This window comes from Arctopsyche grandis, chromosome 5, assembly GCF_051622035.1.
Source record: "Arctopsyche grandis isolate Sample6627 chromosome 5, ASM5162203v2, whole genome shotgun sequence".
NCBI lineage: Eukaryota > Metazoa > Arthropoda > Insecta > Trichoptera > Hydropsychidae > Arctopsyche > Arctopsyche grandis.
In genome coordinates, this window is record NC_135359.1 from 4,649,552 (window position 1) to 4,674,419 (window position 24,868).

Genomic DNA, 24,868 nt, shown 5'->3' on the forward strand with positions numbered 1-24,868 from the left:
AATTACTGTATTGAAATTGTCGGTCATATCTACATGATAATTTCATAAATGCGAATAAATTTATTTGATACTCTTTGTGCCTTGAAATATTACGCAAGCAGGGTTTCTCAACTAAGGCCGCAAAATTTTATTTTTAAGCAGGGTTTCTAAACCGGGCACAAAGGCACAAAGAGTAGTCGGTCATATCTAGAGGTAGGATAGTCACAGTGCTATCCATTGTTCCATTGTTGTAAATTCTTTGTAAAAAAGTTTCGGTAAACCTTTAACAATGCATTTACAACCTTTGAACAATACGCGGCACCTTCTGGGTCCGGTGACTAGTCATATCTAATTATCATGTAGATATGACCGACAATTTCAATACAGTTATTATTTTTGAAAACACTTTTGAAACTTATTGAAAAAATTGATTTTGCGCTGAATAGTCCATGCGCTAAATTGTCATCCGCTGCGTTGTCATTGCGCTGAGTTGTCTGCGCTAAGTTGGTTTGCGCTGATTTGTCGTGCCACCATTTTTATTCAAAATAATAATTTTAAATACAAATTATAGAAGAGGTATGTTTTTAAAAAACTTTTTTTTATAATATAATTTAAAGGAATATGATCTGCATTGTATTTATGGTGTACTAGCTGAAACTGGCATGCGTTTCAATGCCACAATAGCGCATGCAATTTCCGTTCCCGTTTCACGACGTGTTTTGATATGTGAATGTTTCAATTTCAAATTAATACTTAATAATCAAATTAAATTACAGTAATGATAATTTGTCGGAAAAACCGCAGGCTGTGAAGTGAAACGTAAAGGAGGTATGTAATAATAAATAGTACTAATCTCAACTAATCTAATATTATGTATGAACATCAAAATTTATCTAAATAGAATTTTTGAAATACATATATTAATAATTATATTTTGAATGCATTTCAACAATATATAGGTATTATACATGAGTATCATCATGATACGGTTTCTGAAAGGCTGTCTTGTATATTTGATATCGAGCGTGGCCGCATTTCAAAGGGTTTACTACAATATTATAGTTAACACAATAACCGCCGACTGATGAACACGTACGACATCTTATACCTACATACATATAGTATGTATGCGTATAAGTTGAATAGGGCACGCTTCAGTCATTACTCAAGTGTAATTGTATATACAAAATATGCGAAAAATTCTCAGTGGGATTTTTCTACGCCATCATTCTCCATGTAGTACATATTAGCGCTAGAACAAAGAACTACATGTGTGTGCGTACGTACTACTGTAGGCGAAGGTAAAGGTAACCCTTATAAAGCGTAACGGGTATTTTTTTTCATCACACCCTATGCAATATATATTACCAGCAGGGGTGGTGTGATCTCGTGAGCACCTCGTAAAATATTTAATATACACACCGGCGGCATTGCAGGTGTTATTTGTTTCGGCGAATAACGCGTCCTTTGCGTACATAAATTAGAGATCGCGCTACTGAATATTTTTGGTTTTGGATTTTATTTCGTATTTTTCGGTGTATTCCGTTTTTTCAATCAGCGGATTGCATAAATTATATCAAATGTAACGATTCTGAAAAAAATTTGCGTCCTGGGAACAATTATGCGAATTGGTTATATTTTATTTATTTATTTTTTATTTTTTTATTTAATTTACACCAAGAAGGCCTAACAGGTAAACCCAATGCACCTTCCTGGCCAAAGACAATTATATAAACATATATGTACACCATCCATATATACACAAATACTTACACGTATACACAAATACACATACATACATACATAAATATAAAATACACATATATACATATACATACATACACACCTACACATATATATATATATATATATATATATATATATATATATATATATATATATATATATATATATATATATATATATATATATATATATATATATATATATATATATTCACATATACATACATACACATATACATATACATATACACATACACATACATAACATACATCCATAAACATACAAACATTATACATGCATATACACATAAACACATAAATAAAGATAAATTCACAAATACTTACACGTATACACAAATACACATACATACATACATAAATATAAAATACACATATATACATATACATACATACACACCTACACATATATATATATATATATATATATATATATATATATATATATATATATATATATATATATATATATATATATATATATATATATATATATATATATATATATATTCACATATACATACATACACATATACATATACATATACACATACACATACATAACATACATCCATAAACATACAAACATTATACATGCATATACACATAAACACATAAATAAAGATAAATTACTCATATATATATAAAAATAAAAAATAGCATACATATATAAATAAAGATAAAACCAACATACATACACATTATGCTAAATAATAAAATTACAAAATGAAAACAACATGTGTAAATATGTATGTAGCTAGAAGTCATTTAAAATATGCTAAATTTAAAATATGAAATCAGTGTCGATGTTACAGTGAAACTGTTATTATCAGTGAAATTATAATTTCACTGACTCAAGCAGTGAGTACGGATATAACAATAAAATTCAAATTACAAATTCTCTTCTCAATGTCAGTGATATTGTAATTCGAATTACAACGTACCACTAATCCTAACAACCTAATCTTAAATAGATAAAATCAACCCTAACTTGATCTAACCTAACCTAACCTTAAATAAATAAATGTTGGCTGCTAAGACACTATTTTCATTTTTATGTGATATAAAAATGCTGCATTGTTTGTATATTATATATGTGTTGCGTAGGGGTGAGTGGAGGATCCAAAAAGGTCAAAGTCACTTCACATCATTTATTGGTGATTAAGGAGATACACGCACTACCAATGCTCCGTCCAGAATGCCTTGATATGGTCTAAGTACTCCTTATAAAGGACAGGTCGCTCAGGGCATCTTTCTCGACACGTTTGTTTACCTATTGTTATGATCACGTACCAGATATGCAGTCCCACGCTTTCGCGTTGTCAGTTTCAAGAATTCTAGTGGGAAGTGGTTGAGTCCATCCATTGTTTAGCCGACTTGCACTTAGTCTGGAGATAATCCTCGAAACCAATTATAACGGTCGCACGGTCTCTGGGATGCTTATCGGCCTAATCCGATTGCACTTAACCGGTGGCATACGTTACATAAATAAAATACAATAAAAACGAATAGATATTGTAGCATATGCTAAAAGGAGCCGCCGTTTTATTTGGTTTTCGAGGATTATCTCCAGGCTTAAGTGCAGTCGGCTAACAATGAAGACCCCCGAATTGACTTAGTGGTCGATAAGGGCATTCGGTAACTTCCCGCTAGAGTTCTCAGAACTGACAGCGCGAAAGGGTGAGACTGCATGCCGAGACCATAGGACTGTGTAGCAAACGCGTCGAGCGACCTGCCCTTTATAAGCAGGTACTTCGACCATATGAAGGCATTCTGGAGGGAACACTGGCAATGCGTGGATCTCTTTAATCACCCAATAAATGCTGTGAAGCGACTTTGGCTTTTTGTTTGGATCGTCCACCCACCCCTACGCAACAATATCTACAGTTAAAATCAATAGTAAAGGGTCTAATATTGTAATCTTAATTGAAATTAGTTTGAAAAAAACTATTTACTTTATTTATTAATCTACTTGTTCTAAGCTACATAAAACTCATCATAATCGACCGAATTAAACTGAAATAGATATTTTTTATATTTACATTGTTTTGACCAATCAATGTCATTGCGAAGTCCTTTACAAACTTCTTGATATACTAGAATGCTAACGTGAGTGCCGGTTGCCGCCATTATAATGGGCAGAATTATTCTCCCACCCTTCCTGGAGACACCAAGTGCTTCCAAGAGTCCTTGGAATTTATTTTTCACCTGGATTTTGGAATCGAGAAGCATCTTCCTTTACATCTTACAACTTTTTATATTATGAATTGGCCAACTTCAGCAATTTTTTTCAAATGTTTGTATTCGTTCAATTATTAAATATATATATATATATATATATATATATATATATATATATATATATATATATATATATATATATATATATATATATATATATATATATATATATATATATATATATATATATATATATATATATATATATATATATATTTTAACTGTTGATGTTTCCTTAAGATGTGATATAAGCTTTGTATCCAAAACCACGGTTTTTTACCCCACGTTGTCACACGACGTATTGTTTTTACTCCGCGGCACATTTATCGTATGCGTCCACTCACGTACTCGGATATATGTATGTAATCATTTTTTCCACGGCATTGAAGCGAAACCGCGTAAACGGAAACCACGTAAATCCGGCTATGAATATTGAATATTGAATAATTTCGTTGCAGAAGGGTTTGCCATTATTAAGGTGACGTACGTGCCGCAAATATCTCATCTCGTCCCCTTGCGAGAAGCCTGAGGCGTCTATATCAAGATTAGCACCCCCTGCCACCCCCTCGTATTGATAACACATCCGTTGAATAACATCGTAGGGGGTGTTATGGGACGGTCGAAGGAAACATCCCCCTCAAAACTGGCACATTGACATCATCCATGGCATCCACAACAAAGTGAAATTTAACCCGAGATCGAGTTGGATAAATCGTCTCTACAAATTCGCCTCAAACTATTCATACATACATACATACATACATTTATGAGGCGTTGACTTTTAATATAATTAAATTGATATTAAAATCTCATGCATGTAATTATTTATTTATATTTGAATGGTATTTCAATTCAAAATATATACACAATGTTTTATGTTTGATTATTAGTTATTGATTATTTATTATTAAGATTTAATTATTTCAATATACATATGTATGTTACTTGAACGATGAATCCTTAATATTTTATTTTTTATTTTATTTTATTTTATTAATTGAAAAATCAACAGACAGGATGTACAGAGATAGGTATAAAAAAAACAAAAAGTAAATAAATAATATATGTAACATCCGAGTCCAATAATAGATTTTTACAAAAATGAAAAAGATAAATATAAGGAAAACAAATTAAAAAGTAAAGAATAAAGGCATGACAAAATATGTAGTACATTGCATAATTAAACTATAGTATTAAAATATTTGGAAAAGGTTATAAGATAGAATATAAGAAGAAATTGAAATATACAAATATAAAACAAATGAAAAAGGTAAATACAAAATAAACAAATGAAAATATAACTTAATAAAGATGAATACTTAAGTTTTTGACGTATTAATTTAATTTTCAGATAAATTGAGACTTGGAAGGTTTCAATAGTAAGCTGTCAATTAAAGTTGTGCTCACTTTGACAAAAATTTTAATTGCTTTAGTTTTCCAAAAAGTAAGTCTTTTATAAAAATTTCATATGGCAATTATTTTGTTTTAGAAAAATAGAATAAGTATATACAATTTAAAAATTGATATGGTGAGATAAATTTATAGTTAAAAATAAATAATCGTGTCCATAAAAGGTCGATGTACTATTTTTAAACTTTTATTATCATCTCAAATCTCTAAAAAAATAAAAAAAGGACTATGAAAATTATAAAAAAGAAACTTACCTCGTTTTAAAACCAAATAAATTTTCGGCAAAGTGAAGACTATTCTGTTGACGATATGCAGTTTGATTTTTAGCATAAATATTTGATATTTACGAGTATATATTTAACATCACGTTTGCAGCTTTAGAAAACTTAATAAATTTCTTACTTCAAATTAGTTATAATATATTCGATACCCTAAAAATAAATAATTTAATATAAATTTTGATGGGATTCACTTATTTACATATGACTGAATTATAAAAAAAAACAACAAGTTTACAAGTACACGTAATTAAATTTAAATATACATAGGCACTTGCTTATACATATAATACACTGAATATATCCATGCATTCAATGTAGAATACGATAGATTTGACATATCCAGATAAGACATACTGACACTTCAATTTGTTGATAATTAGATACATAAGTGACGATGAAAATCGATATCAAATATAAAATTCTCACGGTGATAGTTGACGTGTAATCGAAGTGCTTCGCAATATCAAGTAAATCTTAACTGAATTTTTTCGCAGAGTAAATAATAAATTTTCCGATGAAAATTATATAACCTTAGAGTGAAACGGACCGAATGCATTTCTACGTATACGTCTGGTGCATTGTCGATGCGCTAACTGCACAGAATCGATGCACAAAACTGCAATAAATAATGGCTCGACTGCGCGGACTTGGCAATCGATAAATCAAACGCCTATTGTGTGATACTTTTATTTTTTATTTTTCAACTCATTCGACTACCGTCACGCTCGATATATTTTTAATGCAATTCCAAACACACAAATCTGAAATAGCGATATTTAAAAAAAACTAGAAAGAAGCCTAGTTAAAACAATGCGAAGCCTCGCCATTTCAACGACGCAGCAATTAAGTTGGGGGTGGCTTTAAATCACTTAATTGGTTCCCCGAACCAATGAAGTTCAATTATCGAGTTTAATTGGGTTCGATAAAAAAATATTAAGTAAGCGACGAGCCATTTATTCGAAACGTTATTTATACCTTAATATATAATTAAACGTTAAATTTCGTTATATAATTTAACGAAACAATTACATTTTACGACAAATTTAGTTTCTCATTTTCTCATTATGACGGGTCATCCAACATTTATATTGAACATTTTGCTTCAATAAAACTCCTATTTTATAATTCAACTTTTTTGTATTTGAAAGTTTTATTTACGGCAATTATATATGTAGGTAAATTGAACAAAATATCAATCATCCAAAGGTCAAATTTTTCCCAATAAAGGCGGATCAATGACATTATATCATATATAATGTGTTTTTGTGTGCGATAACGCTAACCGTACTATTCGACATATAGTCGTTTCGATTCGACATACATATGTACGTCACAGCTAAAATATTGCCAGCAAAATTTACGAATATGATATCAAATCAAGAAAACCTCTATATATACTGTTTGCTAACAATGTTTCCTCTAGGAAAATAATCTCAGAGCATTTTACGCCATCTATTGAAAAATTTTCTATCGCTGTTTTATATCGTAGGTATTTTTTTACTTATAATACATCCGATTAAATTTTCATCGGGTCTATCTCTATATTACAGGTCTGTTACCTATATTACTGTCTGTTGGCGCGTTCTCATACTCACACACGTGCGCGCGAAAGAGACAGAGAGTATTTTTATTATTGAATGCAGTGTGCCCTATTCACAAACACTACGCAAGCGCATTTGTTCGCGCCAACTCTCAGTAACAGACCTACATATAATATAAATAGCTTACGTCGCGTCATATAAAAAAATATACAACGGTAATTTGATTTAGCGCGGTTTTGAGCCATTTTTATTCATATTCAATTAAATATACATATTATATTAATTATATTTTAAAGGTATTTGAAAAAAATACGACCGCGATGTATTTTTATTGTGTATGTATTTATTATGTTATGTATTTGTAAAACATACGACCGTATCGAACACAGAACCGACACATTTTTTTTTTTTTTATTTATTTAATAATTTAATATCCCATATCCTATGCGATGATTTTTCATCGGGCAAAAAACTAGTAAATATATAACTAAAATCTTTTCTAGCAAGTGTTGAAGTATTGAATAAGTCCAAATATTATTCCAAAAGAGAAGCGTTTTGTTTTTTTAAATTTTAGGTTGACCGGAAGTGACACCTCTCTTTATAAAAAAACATTCAAAATAGCCATGGAATCATCCATTATCAATAACGTATTGAAAATAAGTAAACAAGTGCTCACACAGCGTAATAAATAAATTGTTTTCATCTCACATACTCTAGAATCGAATCAAATATTCGGAAAATCCGTTTGACCCGAAAGCATAAATTTCCTCGTAGCATTATAATGCCTGGTGTGAAATTCGATCACTTCAATTCCTATCGTAAATTTGCATGGCTAAAAATTTCACTATACCGTACATGCAAACGATGCTTGCCTAGTTCTTTTTTTTCGTGAGACATTTTCTCTTTGGTTCTATTTTTTGTGACGATAAAAGAGTAGGACTTCCCAGGAAATGGAATCTGCAGATTGAGGAAGCGGAGACTTCTCTTAAGTTCCGCCTTTTTGATTGCGACTGTTCTTTCAGTGTAAAAGACAAAAAGGATTTGCGGACATTTACAGTGCAATGGATGCATCTTTGGTACATCACTACTTGACTAAATACAGCACTTCGTATAAAAACCTTGCTGCATTTTTACTCTTTGTGAGTTTGTGATGTGATCCTATATTCATTTATAGCATACAGAATATCTCATTCATTTAATTATAATAATACAAAGAATAAAGAAGAAGATTTCTGTTTTTGAATTTTTCGCATAAAGATGGATTTATATAGCACCTCTAAAAACCAGTAAAAAATTTAATTAAATTTAGACGTGGATTATATACAGAGAAATGTTATAATAATAAAAGTGCCTTTACTAATGCTTTGCTTGTGTCAATAATACGCGGTACATCTCCATAACTACGCTACAACGCACAGAATATAATCAGGGTCATCACATATTCACTACAGAAATTAAAGTTTTATTTTGATATAGATTTATTTACAATTTGAGCAAATGGTGGTGATTGGCGTTAGTGGCCAATTTCTTTATTTTCTCGGTTGGTGGATTATTTTTATCCACTTTTTTTGTATTTGTCTGTCCTTGGGAACTCTTAAATTAATGTGTAATGTATAGTTTCAAAAAAAATATGTATAATATAAAATGGACGATGTTTATATTAATTCAACTTAAATAATTGGTTATTAATATAATTGAGTATTCGGCGCCATCAAGAGAAATGTTTTTACATTTATTTAAAAATAATTTTAACATTTCTCTGGTGCCACCCCTGAAATTTTATGTACATAGAATGCGGGCGATCGCCATGGCACTTTTAAAAACTGTCAAACTACGATGTTTATTGAATAATATGTTACTTAAATGATCAATTTACTTATAAAAATGTATCCCATGTTGCTTATTGTGTTTTTTTTAATGCATCTTGATGCTAAAATTATTTGAAAAAGTCTGTGGACCTTCCTCACTTGACAACAATATGACGCCTAGAGCCACTTTTACGAATGTGCATAGTATATAAATATACCTACACATTTATAAGTATAGTAATCCTTTCATTAACACGGTAAGTCGGTTTCGTCAAGGTACTACCTATTACCCACTTGTTTTTACCTGTGATAGATTACCCAACATATGAGCCGTTATATTAGAAAGTCCAACTATCAGTTCTAAAAACACTATATCTGTTTAACTTAATTCACAAATTGTTATCGATATGTTCAGAATCTCGGAAATGCAGAATAAACGGATTACAGGTCACCGGTATTTTTAAATATTGCTAAACGTAAAACATCATATTTAATGTTTTGCGAAATATTTCTCGAAATGACGAAAAGTTGACTTTTGCCACTTTCAAATATAACGGCTCATATGTATCTTGAAAAAGGTAAATTTTCAAAGCCTCATTTTTGAAAAGTTCTTACCGTGAATTGCCATACAAACAAAACATTATTGAATTCCTTGACGTTTTCCTGTATACAACTTGACCATCGCTTTTATGACTTTAAACCTTAAGACTAGATACAATAATATTTATATACATATATAAAAATGAATGTTTGTTTGTCTGTCTGTCTCCTAAACCACTCAACCGATTACGATGGAACTTTCAGTATTTGTTGTATGCATGTCCGGGAAGCTTACTGTAAAAAAATCGTCTAAAAACGGGAATAGAAGCGGGAAAAATGGGAATGAGTGGCATTGCAACGCAATAATTTCAAACGTTTTCGCGTCGTGACCTGCGTTGTTAGCGTAAAATAAACAAACAATTGAATAATTTCAAATGTGTTCGCTGTCTGCATGTTTCCGACAAATGGGAACGAGAACGAGAACGGGAACGGGAATGAGAACGGGAACGCAACGGGAACGGAAATGGGAATTGCAAAGCATGCTAGGCTCAGCTAGTCTATTATATTTCAATTGACATACAGAAAGATTGCTTGATTCAAATTGTATCTTTATTGAACACTTTGACTTTCTCATCGCCACTTACTATCTGTACTATATTTTTTTGATTTTTAAATGCTTTTTATTATTACGAAATTATGTTCACAATACATCTTATATCTATTTTAATAGCTACTGATCTACTGATCATTTTCTATTTTACAATTTTAATTTAATTTGGTTAGTAATCACAGTATTATATTATTCTAATGTTAATCTAAAGCATAATAGGAAAAAGAACTCAAAAACCTATTTACAATCCTTATAAATGTTCATAATACATCTAATACATAATATTAATTAAAGACTATCTAAAGTCGATGACCTAAAGCAGATTGTGTTTAGGTAATCTGGGTTTATACCTGAAGGGTATAGACATTTTGTTGTAATCACCGAGACTCTTCACAAGTGTGTTAGTATGGTTATTAGTGATTCTTTCATAGAATCTACTGGTTAGTTTGTTAGTAATGTCTGTAACAAACGGAATATTATATATAGCATGCAGTTTTTTCAGGTTAGTATATATGGGTGTATTATTAATTATTTTAAGGGATTTATTTTGTATTACTTGGAGCTTGGAAAGGTTAGTATTCGAGGCGTTATTCCATACAGGTGAAACATAGGTTAATAATGGTAATATGAGCGCGCGATATAATTTTATTTTATTTAGCGTTGATAAAGAACTATGGTGATTAAATATTGGATATATTGAGGATATACCCCGCATCGCCTTGCATTTCGCTGCCTCAATGTGAGGTGCCCATCTCATTCTTTTATCAAACGTTACTCCTAAATAATCTGTACTATATGAATATCTGTACCTTATAGGAATTGAACCATTTATAAAGTTAAAAATTTCTAACCATTTGTCTGCTTTCTTGTTTTCAGATAATTGGGGTAATATCGGTGTTCTTCATCTGCGTTTCCATCCTATCGTTCTGTCTGAAGACACACCCAGATATGCGAGTACCAGTAATCCGGAACCTCACCGTGAAAACTGCGAACCAGAGCACAGACTGGGTACTGGACAAGACCCAGACGAATGCACACGTTGCATTCTTCTACATAGAATGCGTGTGCAATGCCTGGTTCACCCTCGAGATCCTAGTCCGGTTCATATCCTCGCCGAACAAGTGCGAATTCATAAAGGCGTCCGTGAACATCATAGACTACATAGCCACGCTCAGCTTCTACATCGATCTCATACTGCAGAAGTTCGCGTCGCACCTAGAAAACGCCGATATTTTAGAGTTCTTCTCCATCATCAGGATAATGAGGCTGTTCAAGCTGACGAGGCACTCCTCCGGGCTGAAGATCCTCATACAGACGTTCAGGGCGTCCGCCAAGGAGCTGACGCTGCTCGTCTTCTTCCTGGTGCTCGGCATCGTCATATTCGCCAGTTTGGTGTACTATGCCGAGAGGATACAGGCGAATCCACACAACGACTTCAACAGCATACCCCTGGGTCTTTGGTGGGCTCTGGTCACCATGACCACCGTGGGCTATGGGGATATGGCACCCAAAACTTACGTTGGGATGTTCGTTGGAGCACTTTGTGCACTTGCTGGAGTAAGTTTGCCAAACTATTTAACTTCATTTACCACAAAAGAACCTCATTTTATCAAATTTTCACTTCATCAATTGGTCTGATAAACTAAACTAAACTACACTCTTCTGATCGGTTTGAAACTTTGCCATTTTTGCAAGGTTTGGCCGCCGATAAAGATTTCAATTAGGTGCGATAAGTCAATGGTGAAATATAATCGTAATAAACACGTTTAAGTATCCAAAAATTTTGGAGACGGTGACAGTTAACCCTTTGCCATTAGCCTGTAGCCTTATATGTTTGACTTTCCCCCCTCGCCATTCGTTTTGCCAGATTTCAATTGCTAATACGCCTATAAGTTTATATTTTTCACACTATATCTTATAAAATTTGCATTATAGGCTCTCATATATATATATATTTACTTCACAAATAGGCTACAATAATGAATGATAAAAATATGTCTTCATAAAATTGAAATGGCGGTGTTTGTTCTTTGGCCAAGGCATTCTCACCGCTTGTTTGACTTCTCTCTTTTCAATCTCGTCTATCTATATATTTCTATATTTGTTTTCAACTTTTATATTTTACAAAGCTTTTATCATACTAGATTTTACAAGCCATTTTTATATTATAGTAATCAACTCGCACGCCTTACCTGTGACAATCATCCCAGAGCTAGAGTCAGTTGTTACGGCCATTTTTTTTTAATGATTCATTTGAATGGTTATAATACATTTAAAATGTATATACGTTGATAGACATCTAAACCTACACTTTTCAAAATAAAATCATAACTATTATTTATAGGAAACATTGAAAAAAAAGCATCAACTAAAGTGTGATATCCGGACCAGGTCTTCCATATGTACATATTTATCGAAATGCCAAAGTGAAGACCACTCTTATAATACAAACCAACTTTATTTAATTTCGACACAACGCATTTTCTCAAACATAGATTTACGGTTGTTTCCCTATCTTTTTTTTTAGATATATTGAACAATATTTTCGTCCTTAAATGGGGTTAGATATTAAATTGAAACGTCAAACAATTGTATCATGAACACGCGTCATATAGTGTTCACGTTAGAATGACGATTATCGACATATCTGAATTCTCGCATGCTACGATGATCGTCTTTTTCCTTCCATTTTATTTCACATGGAAATATAATAAGGAAAAAATATAGATATTTCGTGCAATACGTGAAACATGCCATGCGATAAAATATGCATGTTGATTCTATCACATTATGGCTCGTTCGTAGCATGATCGGTATCTCTTTTCGACGATAACAATATTATATAAATGAAATTTGTTCGATACTATCGACTATGTTATAACGACTTACATACATATAGTATACTATACAAAGTCTTTAATATGTACGATACTAAAGGTAAAAAAAATCGTGCTGAACATGTTTGTGAAAGTATCAAATTGGTTTTAAATTGGCTTACATCTCATTTGTACATGTGTACATACATTCATTTGTGTATCAATAAATTTCATAATCATATTTGCAGGTATCCGTTAGCTAAAATGAGTTGAAATTTTTGATAAGCTTATCGAAAATGGAAGTTAATACAATACAATGCGATTAAAAGTATTTGTATTCAGAATTATTTCAACTATCAAGGTTTTAGCTCCTGAGCTTTGTTTCGAAACCAACTATCATACACTGCAATCAAAATATGCAAAATATGCAATCAACCATCACACCTGCTGTGTCGCTATGACCCAATTTAAAAATAAAATAATCTAATAACGTCAATGTACACTCCGCGCAAAGTGAAGCGCATCAAGCATCAACTTGACAGAAACTCTCCATTGTTCACCACATTGCATCTTATCTTCTAGGAGTTTTCTTAAAAAAAATTTAAAGTCGTTTTCAACACAACCCAACATTTTATTTCCAAAAACTTTTGAGTCAGTTACTCTCTGGCTTTCAAGCAGGGCGTCTTATTCGAGTGTTTGCTTTAATTACTAAAAAGATGGAGCTTTTTTCGATCGCTGAAAAGGTAAAAATCGTAGCCCTGTGCGAGGAAAACAAATAATTTTTTCGATGAATGGAATGTAGCCATTTTACAATAAGTAGATTTACTAAAAATAACGAGGAAACAAATTTTCAAACTAATCTTGCAACAAAATCGATTCAAAACTGCATCACAAATTAATCACAGTACATTGAACAGTCAAGAAAAACTGTAAATATTAAAACAGTCTGTAATAACAAACTGTAAATGTGGATCATTATCGCGGCACCCTGCAAAAAAAGCCTTTGTCACGAGGAAAATGAGAAAAACTCGTCTTTGGTGGGCTGAAGATAAAAAAATTTTGACTGTTCTAGACTGGGAAAGAGTTTTTCTTTCCGAGGAATGAAAATTCATTTGATTAGACCAGGCGGGATAGCGCTAGTACGACGAAGATCAGGAGAAAGCCATAAAATCTTATAAAGCGCCGACTGTCAAACGTTCACCATAATTTTATGGGGTGGATATATTTAGCATATTACATACATATTTCTTTTATTCAAAATTGCTGGTTGATTAGTCATATTGATGCCTTCGCAATGGTAAAAATCTTAGTTTTGGTTTCCTGGTCTAATCATTGAACAACTGGACTCAAATATTCTTCTCAATCGGGCTTGATGATCATATTTGTTACACCTGTTTTTAATTCTATATGTCGTACCATAACGAAAGAGACACCTAACGTTGACAATTTTGAAAATTGATTCTTCAAGTGGTAAGAATCCATATTCACGAGATTTGGGGTACCCAGTGCCGGCCTTACACCCAATGGCGCCTTGGGGCAATTGTTTCTGAACACGCTTAGAAAAAAATTATAAAAATTGGATTACCATCCTCCTTTTTCCGGGCTTAGACCTTGCTACAGTTTTAGGCAGTGTCAGCAAAAGCTAGCAACCCAGATGTTTGGATATAATTCTTGTAAATTATGCTGTTTTATCAAATTGATTACAATGAGTGGATTAATTTTACCTTGAACTATATTTGAAAGAAGGGTTCATTGCTAATAATATCAGATTTTGAATTCTCGGTGAGCTTAATTTGAAGATCGACTCTTTTCAGTAGATTGTTTACAAAATACAAAAACCCCCACATCTTCGAATATTCGTTTAACTGTTCAAATCTAAGATATTTTTTAGGAAACGTAATCACGTTTTTTAGCACATAATCAGTTAAATATATTAAAGCAGAAAATAGTGTAAACAATTTTTGAAGAGTATCGAAAAAAGTTTACGATGTTACAGAAGATTTCGCAGCGTTGTATAGCACAAGATTTAAATTGTGGCTGCCACAAGAAAACGTTAATTATAATACAAAAAGGAATGCGCCTTCACCCAATGAATATAATTTGCCAAGTACAATTTTTTTAATTTAGAAAGTAGAGGTGCCTTTGGCGCTCTAATCTAAAATTTTGTAGTGCCTTTGGCGCTCTAATTTTAAATTTTAAATCGCCTTTAGCGCATCGAGCGGCGCCCCAAATTATTTGGCGCCCCCGGGCGTCGCCCAGCCCAGCTCCCCCCTAAAACCGGCACTGGGGTACCCCATTTTATGTACAACATAATTATTACATAGATACATGTAAATCTAAACAATATCTGACATCTATCGTCAGATATTACAAATATCGCATTAATACGATAAACAACGATGAATAACTTTCATGTAATAATACGAATTTTATATTGGATAAACAACCACAGAGACATCTATGGTGAGCAATATGGCGAAATCTAAGATATAACAATAACTAAAGAAAATCAGAAAAATAGGCAAATTCTGATAAGAAACGATCGACCTTGACAAATCAAGGTCTGGCCAATAGCGAGACTTAGCGGGAATCGAACTCGTAACATCAAGTACGAGATAATTCAACATTCACCACTAGACCACGCTACTGGAATTACCCGAACGCGTCGACACGTCGCTCAAGCGGACATGCCATGACTTTAACTCTTTGTGCAAATATTCCAGGTGTTGACAATAGCACTTCCGGTTCCCGTCATAGTGTCCAACTTCGCCATGTACTATTCGCACACGCAGGCGAGGGCCAAACTGCCCAAGAAGAGGCGGCGAGTGCTGCCCGTTGAACAACCTAGGGGACCAAGGCTTCCTGGTACGTATATTTTGAATTAATCAAAATTCAACACATCCATTTAAATCATTGTCACGGGCTAAATTTGTGTCAGGTCAAGCCGGCCCCGGAGGAACAGCGGGCTCATTGTCGGGGGCTCCGGGCCAGGGCGGGCCCCCCGCGGGTGCCGGGGCCCCCGCAGCTCAAAACAGGCGAATGAACGCCATTAAATCCAATCACCCCAAGGAGATGATGGGCGCCAAATTGGGTCAGTGTATTTTTTAATTTATTTTATTCAATGAAAAAAAATTATAATTTCAATTTATAACGATATTACTATACGACAATATCGACACCAAAATATTTAACAGATATCATAATATATATGAATATAGCCTTGCTAGGCTATATAACCTATAATATAAGGCTTACAGTGATCTCCGATTTAACAGTACAGAAGGAGTCGCTTTTAAAAAATGTTTTTAATTTTTAACGCTTTATTCGATCACTATTGTCGCATATTTATGCCGGTCGTTATGAAACTGGAATAAGCAATTTTATTGAAAAAATATGTTTTTCTATTATGCAAATTGTATTATGTATGTATAATATATCTAATTTTGTATACTTTAGCTTAGACTCATACATATGTATGTAGATACATATGTATGTTCAATTTTTACAAGCTTTTGCTTAGCTTCAATTTCAACCGCTCACCTGAGAAACGCCAGGTGATCAAACTAAAATTATTCTAAAAATAAACTAACATCATTTTCATAGCCTCATTCGACCGATCGGGGAATTTTTACTTTTTTGATATCATTATTATTGCCTGATTGATAGAATATAAAATAAAAAATAATTACTCCGTAGAGTAAATTATAAAAAATATATTCCTTTCACTCAAATAGCATTCCAATTTCATAATAACGGACGCATTTAACGCCGTTAAAGCAAATAATTAACGGCGCATTGCTTTAACAAAAATCAAACGAGTTGCTTTCGACCGAATTCATTGCGAATTATTTGCCTACGACGCTTAATTTAATCCATACATGTATTTTTAACGTGCACAATTCATTATATAAATTTAAAAATAATAAACAGTACAGATACTAAAGGTTATATTATCATATTATAATAATTCGACATGATATAATATACCTAATAAATTTTGAGGCTTTATTAATGTTTGCTTTATCTATCGTTCATGTATTATTATAATGTATTAAAAACAAACCGAAATTAAATAAAAAGACGCTATATGTATGTATGCAAGTACGCAAATACATATAAACATGGCGTAAATGTATATACATATAGTGATGAATTAATTATCTGTTTATTGCAGAGTGTGTGCAAAACCTTAGTAAGTCCTATTCGATCCATATTATGTATTACCATTAATTATTTGAATAATTATAAGAGCTACGGTTAATTAAGCCGTTTCAATCACGAGGTCTCGAAACCGGGCCTCCGCCCCCGCTGACGTACGGAGTGGAAAGTGTTAATAAGCTTTAACACCTACCTTACCAATTTCGCCAAAGTTTATATGTATTGTACATTAGCGTGGCCTAAATTTGCCAAAATGTAACCAGCGCCCGTCTTAGTTACTTTGTAGCGTATATGAAATTTCAGCTCGGTTCAGTACTGTTTGAATGGATGACTGTGAATTTTGGACTTTATTAAAAACGAGATTATATGAGAAACTGAAGAATTGATATTTTTATACAAAGTTATTAAGGGAAAAATTTCTAATGGTTCTTGGTATTTTTTTCTGATAATTTATTCATATCAATTACAAATTTAACAAAATAAAGTTGACTTCGTTTTCTTCATTGATCTTCATTGTCTGGTTTGACCAATTATAAAATAGTATTTATGCAGTTGTATTTATTTATTTTTTTACAAATTCACCATAGTGACATTACAGATGAGCTCCAGGTCGTCACTATGGCTAATTTATTGACATTGAAAAATCGGTTCGGTGATTACTGGTCACAAAGCACTGATCACAAAGTCACTAAAATCTCTATAACGGAACATCTGGCAGCCAAAAAGTCCATCATACTAACGAGAACTTGAGTGCCAAATATTGTGTATTCGCGATTTTAATGGTAAAAATTCTCTTTGTGACCACCGCAATGTGACTAATAATCTGATTACTTGAAAACTCATAATTAACGAGACATCTAAATACGTAATTATTACATACATACACATTTAAATCGAAACAATACCTGACATCTATGTTCAGATATTACAAACATCGTATAAATACGATTAATAACATTTTTCATGTAGCAATACGAATTTACACATTCGATAAACAACCACAGAGACATCTATGGTGATAAATCTGGCGAAACCTGAGATATAGCAATAATTCAAGGTTTGTAATAGAAAATTGGGAAGGAAAAGCCAATTTTACGGGAACCATTTCAATGAAAATCAGAAAAATTGGCAAATTCTGTCTGATAAGAAACATTCGGCCAACAACGAGAGTCTTAGTGGGAATCGAACCAGTGACATCAAGCACGAAAGAATTCAATACTCACCACCAGACCACGCTGCTGGTTATTTTATGTATGTACATATAATAGTTATATTTCAATTCTGAATTGCATTAAAAGCTCACATTTTTTGTATATGGAAAAAATGCCTTCAACTTATAATAAAGATCACAAAATATTAATTAAATATAACTGAAAATTTTGTTAGTATTAATTTATTATATTAAATGTTGTAAATATTAATTAAATATAATTAAAAATATACATGCATATATAATAAAACAACATACATAGTTAATATAATATAATATGAATAGTATATATTAATTTCTCAAAACATAACTTTAAAGATTAAAAAAGAGGTTCTAAAGATTTTTTTGTTTAAATTTTTAGTCTACATCAAACCGTTTTGAATTTATAAATAAACAAAATTTTTCTTTTTAAAGCCTTTGTGTTTTTAATATTTCAAATGAGAGTGTTATGTAATATCAAACAGCTTACAAGATAATATAAAATTATATAAATTATAATACTTACATTATAATAATAAAACCAATAATAATATTTGTTTTATAATAATAAAACAAAACCAAACAAGATTATATAAAATTTAAAATTATTTCAAAACAACTAGACGTAATATAATATCAAAAAATTATTTAATATGAATTGATTCGAATACTGATTATTATCAGTGTTCCGCTCCTGTTTTATATTTAAGTGGCCTGTTTTGTACATTGAAATAATTTAATTGTATTATTTTTGCTAGGCAACAATTTAAATGGTCTGTTTTTTCACTAAATGGTCACTAACTTTATTATAAGATTTATTGATAATAGTGCTTTGACAAACATACAATAGTCAAGCAGTCAGTGACTGATAATATAACCTAGTAATCATCTATTATAACTACACCAAATCAACCTAATTTACTGACCAAATACATACAGACCTTTTTATTAACACTCAAGCTTTTAAAAAAATCTAAGGAACCATTATAGATATGTATACAATATAAGAAATCATTTATTTATCATCTTCTCAATCAAAATCATCATGACATTTTGACAATTTAGGACTGAAACTATGTACTTACACTTATGAACAAGATGTATTTATACACTTTTCAATGAAAGTGCTCATTTTCAAGTAACTAATCATAGAAATGTTTGACCCTGTCAAACAGTTCCAAAATCTAAAATGTCTTAAAAAAACAAAAATTTATACACTTTTCAATTAATGTGTTCATTTTCAAGTAACTAATCGTAGAACTGTTTGATTTTTAATTGCTTTTTGTTATTACTAAATTATGTTCACAATTCATCTTATATCTATTTTAATAGATACTGATCTACTGATCATTTTCTATTTTACAATTTAATTTAATTTTGTTAGTAATCATATTATTATATTATTCTAATGTTAATGTATAGTATAATAGATAAAAGAGCTCAAAAACCTATTTACAATTCTTATAAATGCTCATAATACATCTGATACATAATATTAATTAAAGCCTCTCTAAAGTCGGTGATCTAAAGCAGATTGTGCTTAGGTAATCTGTGTTTAGAACTGTTTTGATTTTGATTTTTAAATTCTTTTTATTATTACAAATTATATTCACAATACATCTTACATCTATTTTAATAGCTACTGATCTATTGATCATTTTCTATTTTAAATTTTTTATTTAATTTGGTTAGTAATCATAGTATTATATTATTCTAATGTTAATGTACAGCATAATAGAAAAAAGAGCTCAAAAATCTATTTACAATGTTTAGAACTGTTTGACCCTGTTAAACAGTTCCAAAATCTGATCTCTAAAAAAATTAAGTCACCAATATATGTATGTATATACAAACATATGTATACTTTTTAATCCAGTTATCCATTCAAATTTCACACGTCTCTCGGTTTATCCGAGGGGAATAAAAATTTGCAAAAAAAAAAAAAATAAACAAAAATTCGGGCCACGCTACGACACTCGCATATACGTAAATGAGGCTACACCTAAGTGAATATGAAAATATTGGATTATTTTGCGTTTTTTACTTTTATTGTGCGTTTGTGGTGCGCAATTCCACAGATGGCGACCATAGCGAGCTAGAGGCCATGATCCAAAGCACCCCTAACCACTTCAAAAGAAAGAACCTGAGCATGCTCTAACGGCCACTAGGCCGAGGCGCTTCGGGAAAACTTGCCCGAACTACCCCCGTCTAGGCCAAACTAGCCCAACCCTTCCACTCACACCCTTTAACCACTTTAACACCACCACTACCACCACCACCACCACCACCACCACCACCTATCATAACGACTTCAAATGCACATTCTATGATATATCTCTATCTATTCTCTATACGACTTTAGTGTTATTTAACCTATCTATTATACCTACCTGCGGCCTCCTTCGAACACCTGTTGTCGTTCCTGACGATAATTCTACCATACTAACACAATATGTTTAATATTTTTTTAATAATTCATTCGATTCAACGAATTTTGAGCTTTCGCTATGGATGTTTTGATGTTGTATAACTTTTGCTTGTTATTTTAAGCCACGATGTTCTCGCATTCATTCTGACGATTCTGTTGTTCTAGAGTGGAGGATTTTAAGCTGATAAAATATTTTAATTGGAATTATAGTAGTTTCGGCGTAAAATTCAAACAATTTTTTCGTACAATGGAATTAATTACTATTTTTACAAGCGGATTTTTCTGAAGGTGAAAATTCGGCAGACGAATCTCTAGCTATCTACATATCTGTCATAGATTTTTCTCAACTTTTCTTCCAGCAGATATGGCTTTTATTCACAATACAATACAATCAATTGAGTAGTTTTTGTTCTATTAATAATATTCACTTTTCAAAGATTAAAATATGATAAAATAATAGACTCTCAAAAATTGCAAACACAATATTTTTTAGCAGTAAACGTGAAGTTTAGTTTCTTTCTTTCAATTTTATTCAAAACCACATTTGAAAAAAAAATTGTTCAACAAAAGATCCTCAAAAATTAATGTTTATGTGATTAAAACGACAGATAGTTAAAGATTTGTCTGCCAACGAATCTCTCAATGAATGTCTGCTTTAATTTTTACTCATACAACAGAATGGTTCGTAAATATTCAGGCTTTGCTCATTTGTACTAATATTAGAATTTGTACGATGCTAAATCAGCTTATCAAAAATATATACATGTATACGTAGTGTTTAAATTTATATTTTTTTCGTGAATTCAGGTACGTTAAAGTATTGAAAAATATAGAACATCGCTTTTTTCCTGTCTATATGAAGATTTTTATGCTAAAAATTGATGGTAATTGATAAAAATGAGCTGAAAAAGCCAAACGAAAGTCTTTTTAGTTTAAAAAAATCAACATACACACAACATACAGTACACTGCAATTCCTGAAAAGTTTCAAACAACATCCCTCCATAGTCCCGAGCAAGTATAATAAAGTACACCACCGACCACCGCTCGTAGCTCCCAAATTAGAAGCTTTAGCTACCCGCTTCCCGACTGCCATCATCGCAGGTTTGATTTTCAACTTTTTTTTATTATTTTTCATCTTCAACATGTCTTTGCTTCTCTTTCATAATACCCTTGTATACAGTAGAGATGACTTTCTATAGTAACTTTTTGATCCTCACACTTTGCTTGCACCTCTTTTACGTGTCTATCTATCTCTTTCTTCTAGCTTTGTTTTTGGTCTAACCTGTTTTTTCTTGATTTTTGACGTAGTTTAAACGTGGATTATGGTGTTGTGCTTTTGAAGTGACGTCGGTGTATTTTTTTTAATTATTATTGTTGTTTATTTTGTACCATAGAACAATGGCGCTTTCTTCGTCGTCAGCTTTGTGTGTTATACATTTACTAAACATGTAACATATTGACTAGCGTTTTGTGTGGACCGTTAGTTTGAACCCAACAGATTTTGACATGAATAGATATATTTTTCGTTTGGATAGCTAGGTGGCGATCGATAGCAGGCTTTGAATTGATTTTAAAAGTGTTTTCAGATGAGGAACGACGCAACTCTAATTTGGGCAGAAATGGAACCAAAGCCTCGGTGGATGTAGGGCGGGACTAGACCGCTATAGGGTACCAAATAAAAATCACTATAACTAATCGTAATTTTCTTTTTTTGGCCACTGTATGGCGTATGGTGAATGTACATACTGTATTATTTAAAAAAAATGCTGGATGCGTATTGAAAAAAAAAAACCTTATTTATTATATACATATATAGTTGTCATCCCCTTATTTTGATGAAAATCAATCGATTATACGCTTAGATCGAGTATTTATTGTAATATTACGACTATGCATCTATTTTTATTATATTTAATAAATACCTATACGTAGTTATAAGCGCTAGAGTATATACCATACTAAAATCGCATGCTTATGGTTGAAGCATATTTAATACTTGATCCCATAACAAAACTATATTATTATTCGACACAGCATGTATACTAACTACGATTTACAAATATTACTTATGAATTATTAACATTTATAGTATTTTATATATATGCATGATATGTTTTTTGAATGTTTGCGTGTATTTTTCGATGTGATTTTATATCAAATGGACAAGATTGTACTCTTTTTCACGTTTTTACTTTTATATTTGTATGTATGTATGAAAAATATTTTTAACCACAACTATGTGTCAATCACTATATGTGAGTATGAGTGCATGAATATATATATATTTTTTTTTTGTTTATTTTAAATACAATATTCGTAATGGTCGATTCGATTTTATTAATTGTACATTTACGATATTATTCACAATGCATTTATCATATGCATGCTGTGTGATATTGCGATAGGTTGATTACGAACAGGTTAGTAAAGATGATTCTCATTTTTTGTTTAATAAAATCAATTGACGCAATTTATCCGAGCTGAATTGGAAGCTTGCGTAGATTGCGAAAGCTCTACTATAGCATTTTTACTCAATTATAATATTTAAATACTTAAATAACCCCCCTTAGCCGAGTTCGTAAATCTGCAAATTCATCCGATTAAGTCTTATACACGGAGTTTTAAATGAAAATGTCAACATTTTGAATTTATTTACAAAATATACTAATGCAATATCAACTTTCTTCAAATAAATCTCATTTAAAAGTAGCGTAACTATCATAACTAAATGATTATTTAATTTTTCTTTAGAGATTATTTCAATTTGAAGTTATACCACATTTACATCGTAGTCTTTCATCCTATTTTATATTTGGATTAAAGATTAAAGCTTAGCCAAATAGAGCAACGTATTTTAGCTCGTTATGGTTTATTCTATATGTATAATACAGCGAGTTAATTCATATGGACACGCAATAGTCTTAAATCCGTATTTAAACTTCGTATTTAAGGCTATGACTCGAAATTAATTTCGATTTCTTCACAGTGACATCTAAAAATATCCTGTGATACTAATTAAATTGAAAAAACTCAATATTTTTCGTTAGTTTGTGATGTATTCAAGAGGTAGTGTCAAGGGTTGACACTAAACACAAATTAGAAAATAATCAATTAAAATAATAAATACGTCAAATATTAAACATCGGATTTCAGATAAGATTATTTACCTTTCAAAAATTGAGTATCAGGTGCTTCTTTATATAGATAAACAAACTGTTTTTTAAATTTTTAAATTCTTGTTGATTGAAAAAATGCGTGTCCAAATTGACGCGCTAACTGCTTGAAAGTCAATCATCGCTTCAATAGTTGAATTCAAAATTTGGTCATTTTCACTTTTATAATCCTATGTATAAGATTTATTCTGAAAATTCACATTCCGCTTAGTCTGTCTGTCTGTTACCGTTTTGATTTGTATATAATATATGTCTAATATAATACAATAATAAAACACGTTCCGGGAACTTATATGTTAATCGGTTTTTATCCTCGATTCAATCATTTTTTTGATGTTTCTAATGTTATTTTTGTATTTTTTTCGGAATAGTGACGTTGAGCATGATGCCAGGGGTGGGTATCACAGCCACCCTGAGTCCGAATGGTCTCGACATGAATCCTGCCCTGGCCATGATGAAGGCCACCCAGTGCTTCGAAAACTTGGCTTTCAGTGGAAAGCCGCTAGAAGCCGAGTCAAATCTGCTCAGCAAGGGTCTAATGGAGAAGAACGTCACCGAAAAGGGATTCCTCGAGAAGAATATGGTTTCGGAGTCACCGGAATTCACCAAGGAGACCTTACCTGCGACAGCGGAACCGGAAGTGGATCCGATTGCGAACCAATCCGATGATAACGACTGCGGCGAAGAGAAGAATGGCGAACTCCAATCGCTAGTCTCGTCGTCGTAATTTTTATTTATCATTATTATATTGACGAAAAATTGAAATCATCGACAGTTGAGAAATTTTGTTCGGTTCATGTATTCTGTGAGAACGACTTGGCTCGAAATATTTTAGCAAAACACTATGCAAACAAGAGTGTAATGTTTCACAAAACGAATAAATGTCTTTAGTGCAAGAAATTCACTGATATAAATGATGGTGCAACTTA

At 31.7% G+C, this 24,868-nt stretch overlaps 1 protein-coding gene across 1 annotated transcript in view; it reads left to right on the forward strand.

Annotated features, from left to right (window-relative positions):
- Positions 1-24,666, forward strand: part of Shaw (potassium voltage-gated channel shaker cognate w) — a 71,510-nt gene extending 46,844 nt beyond the window's left edge. Inside the window, exons 4-7 of the mRNA XM_077431243.1 lie at positions 11,050-11,730; positions 15,713-15,854; positions 15,928-16,086; positions 24,332-24,666. Coding sequence (XP_077287369.1) covers positions 11,050-11,730; positions 15,713-15,854; positions 15,928-16,086; positions 24,332-24,666 — 1,317 coding nt within the window. The remainder of the gene's footprint in view (positions 1-11,049; positions 11,731-15,712; positions 15,855-15,927; positions 16,087-24,331) is intronic.
- Positions 24,667-24,868: the final 202 nt, after the last annotated feature.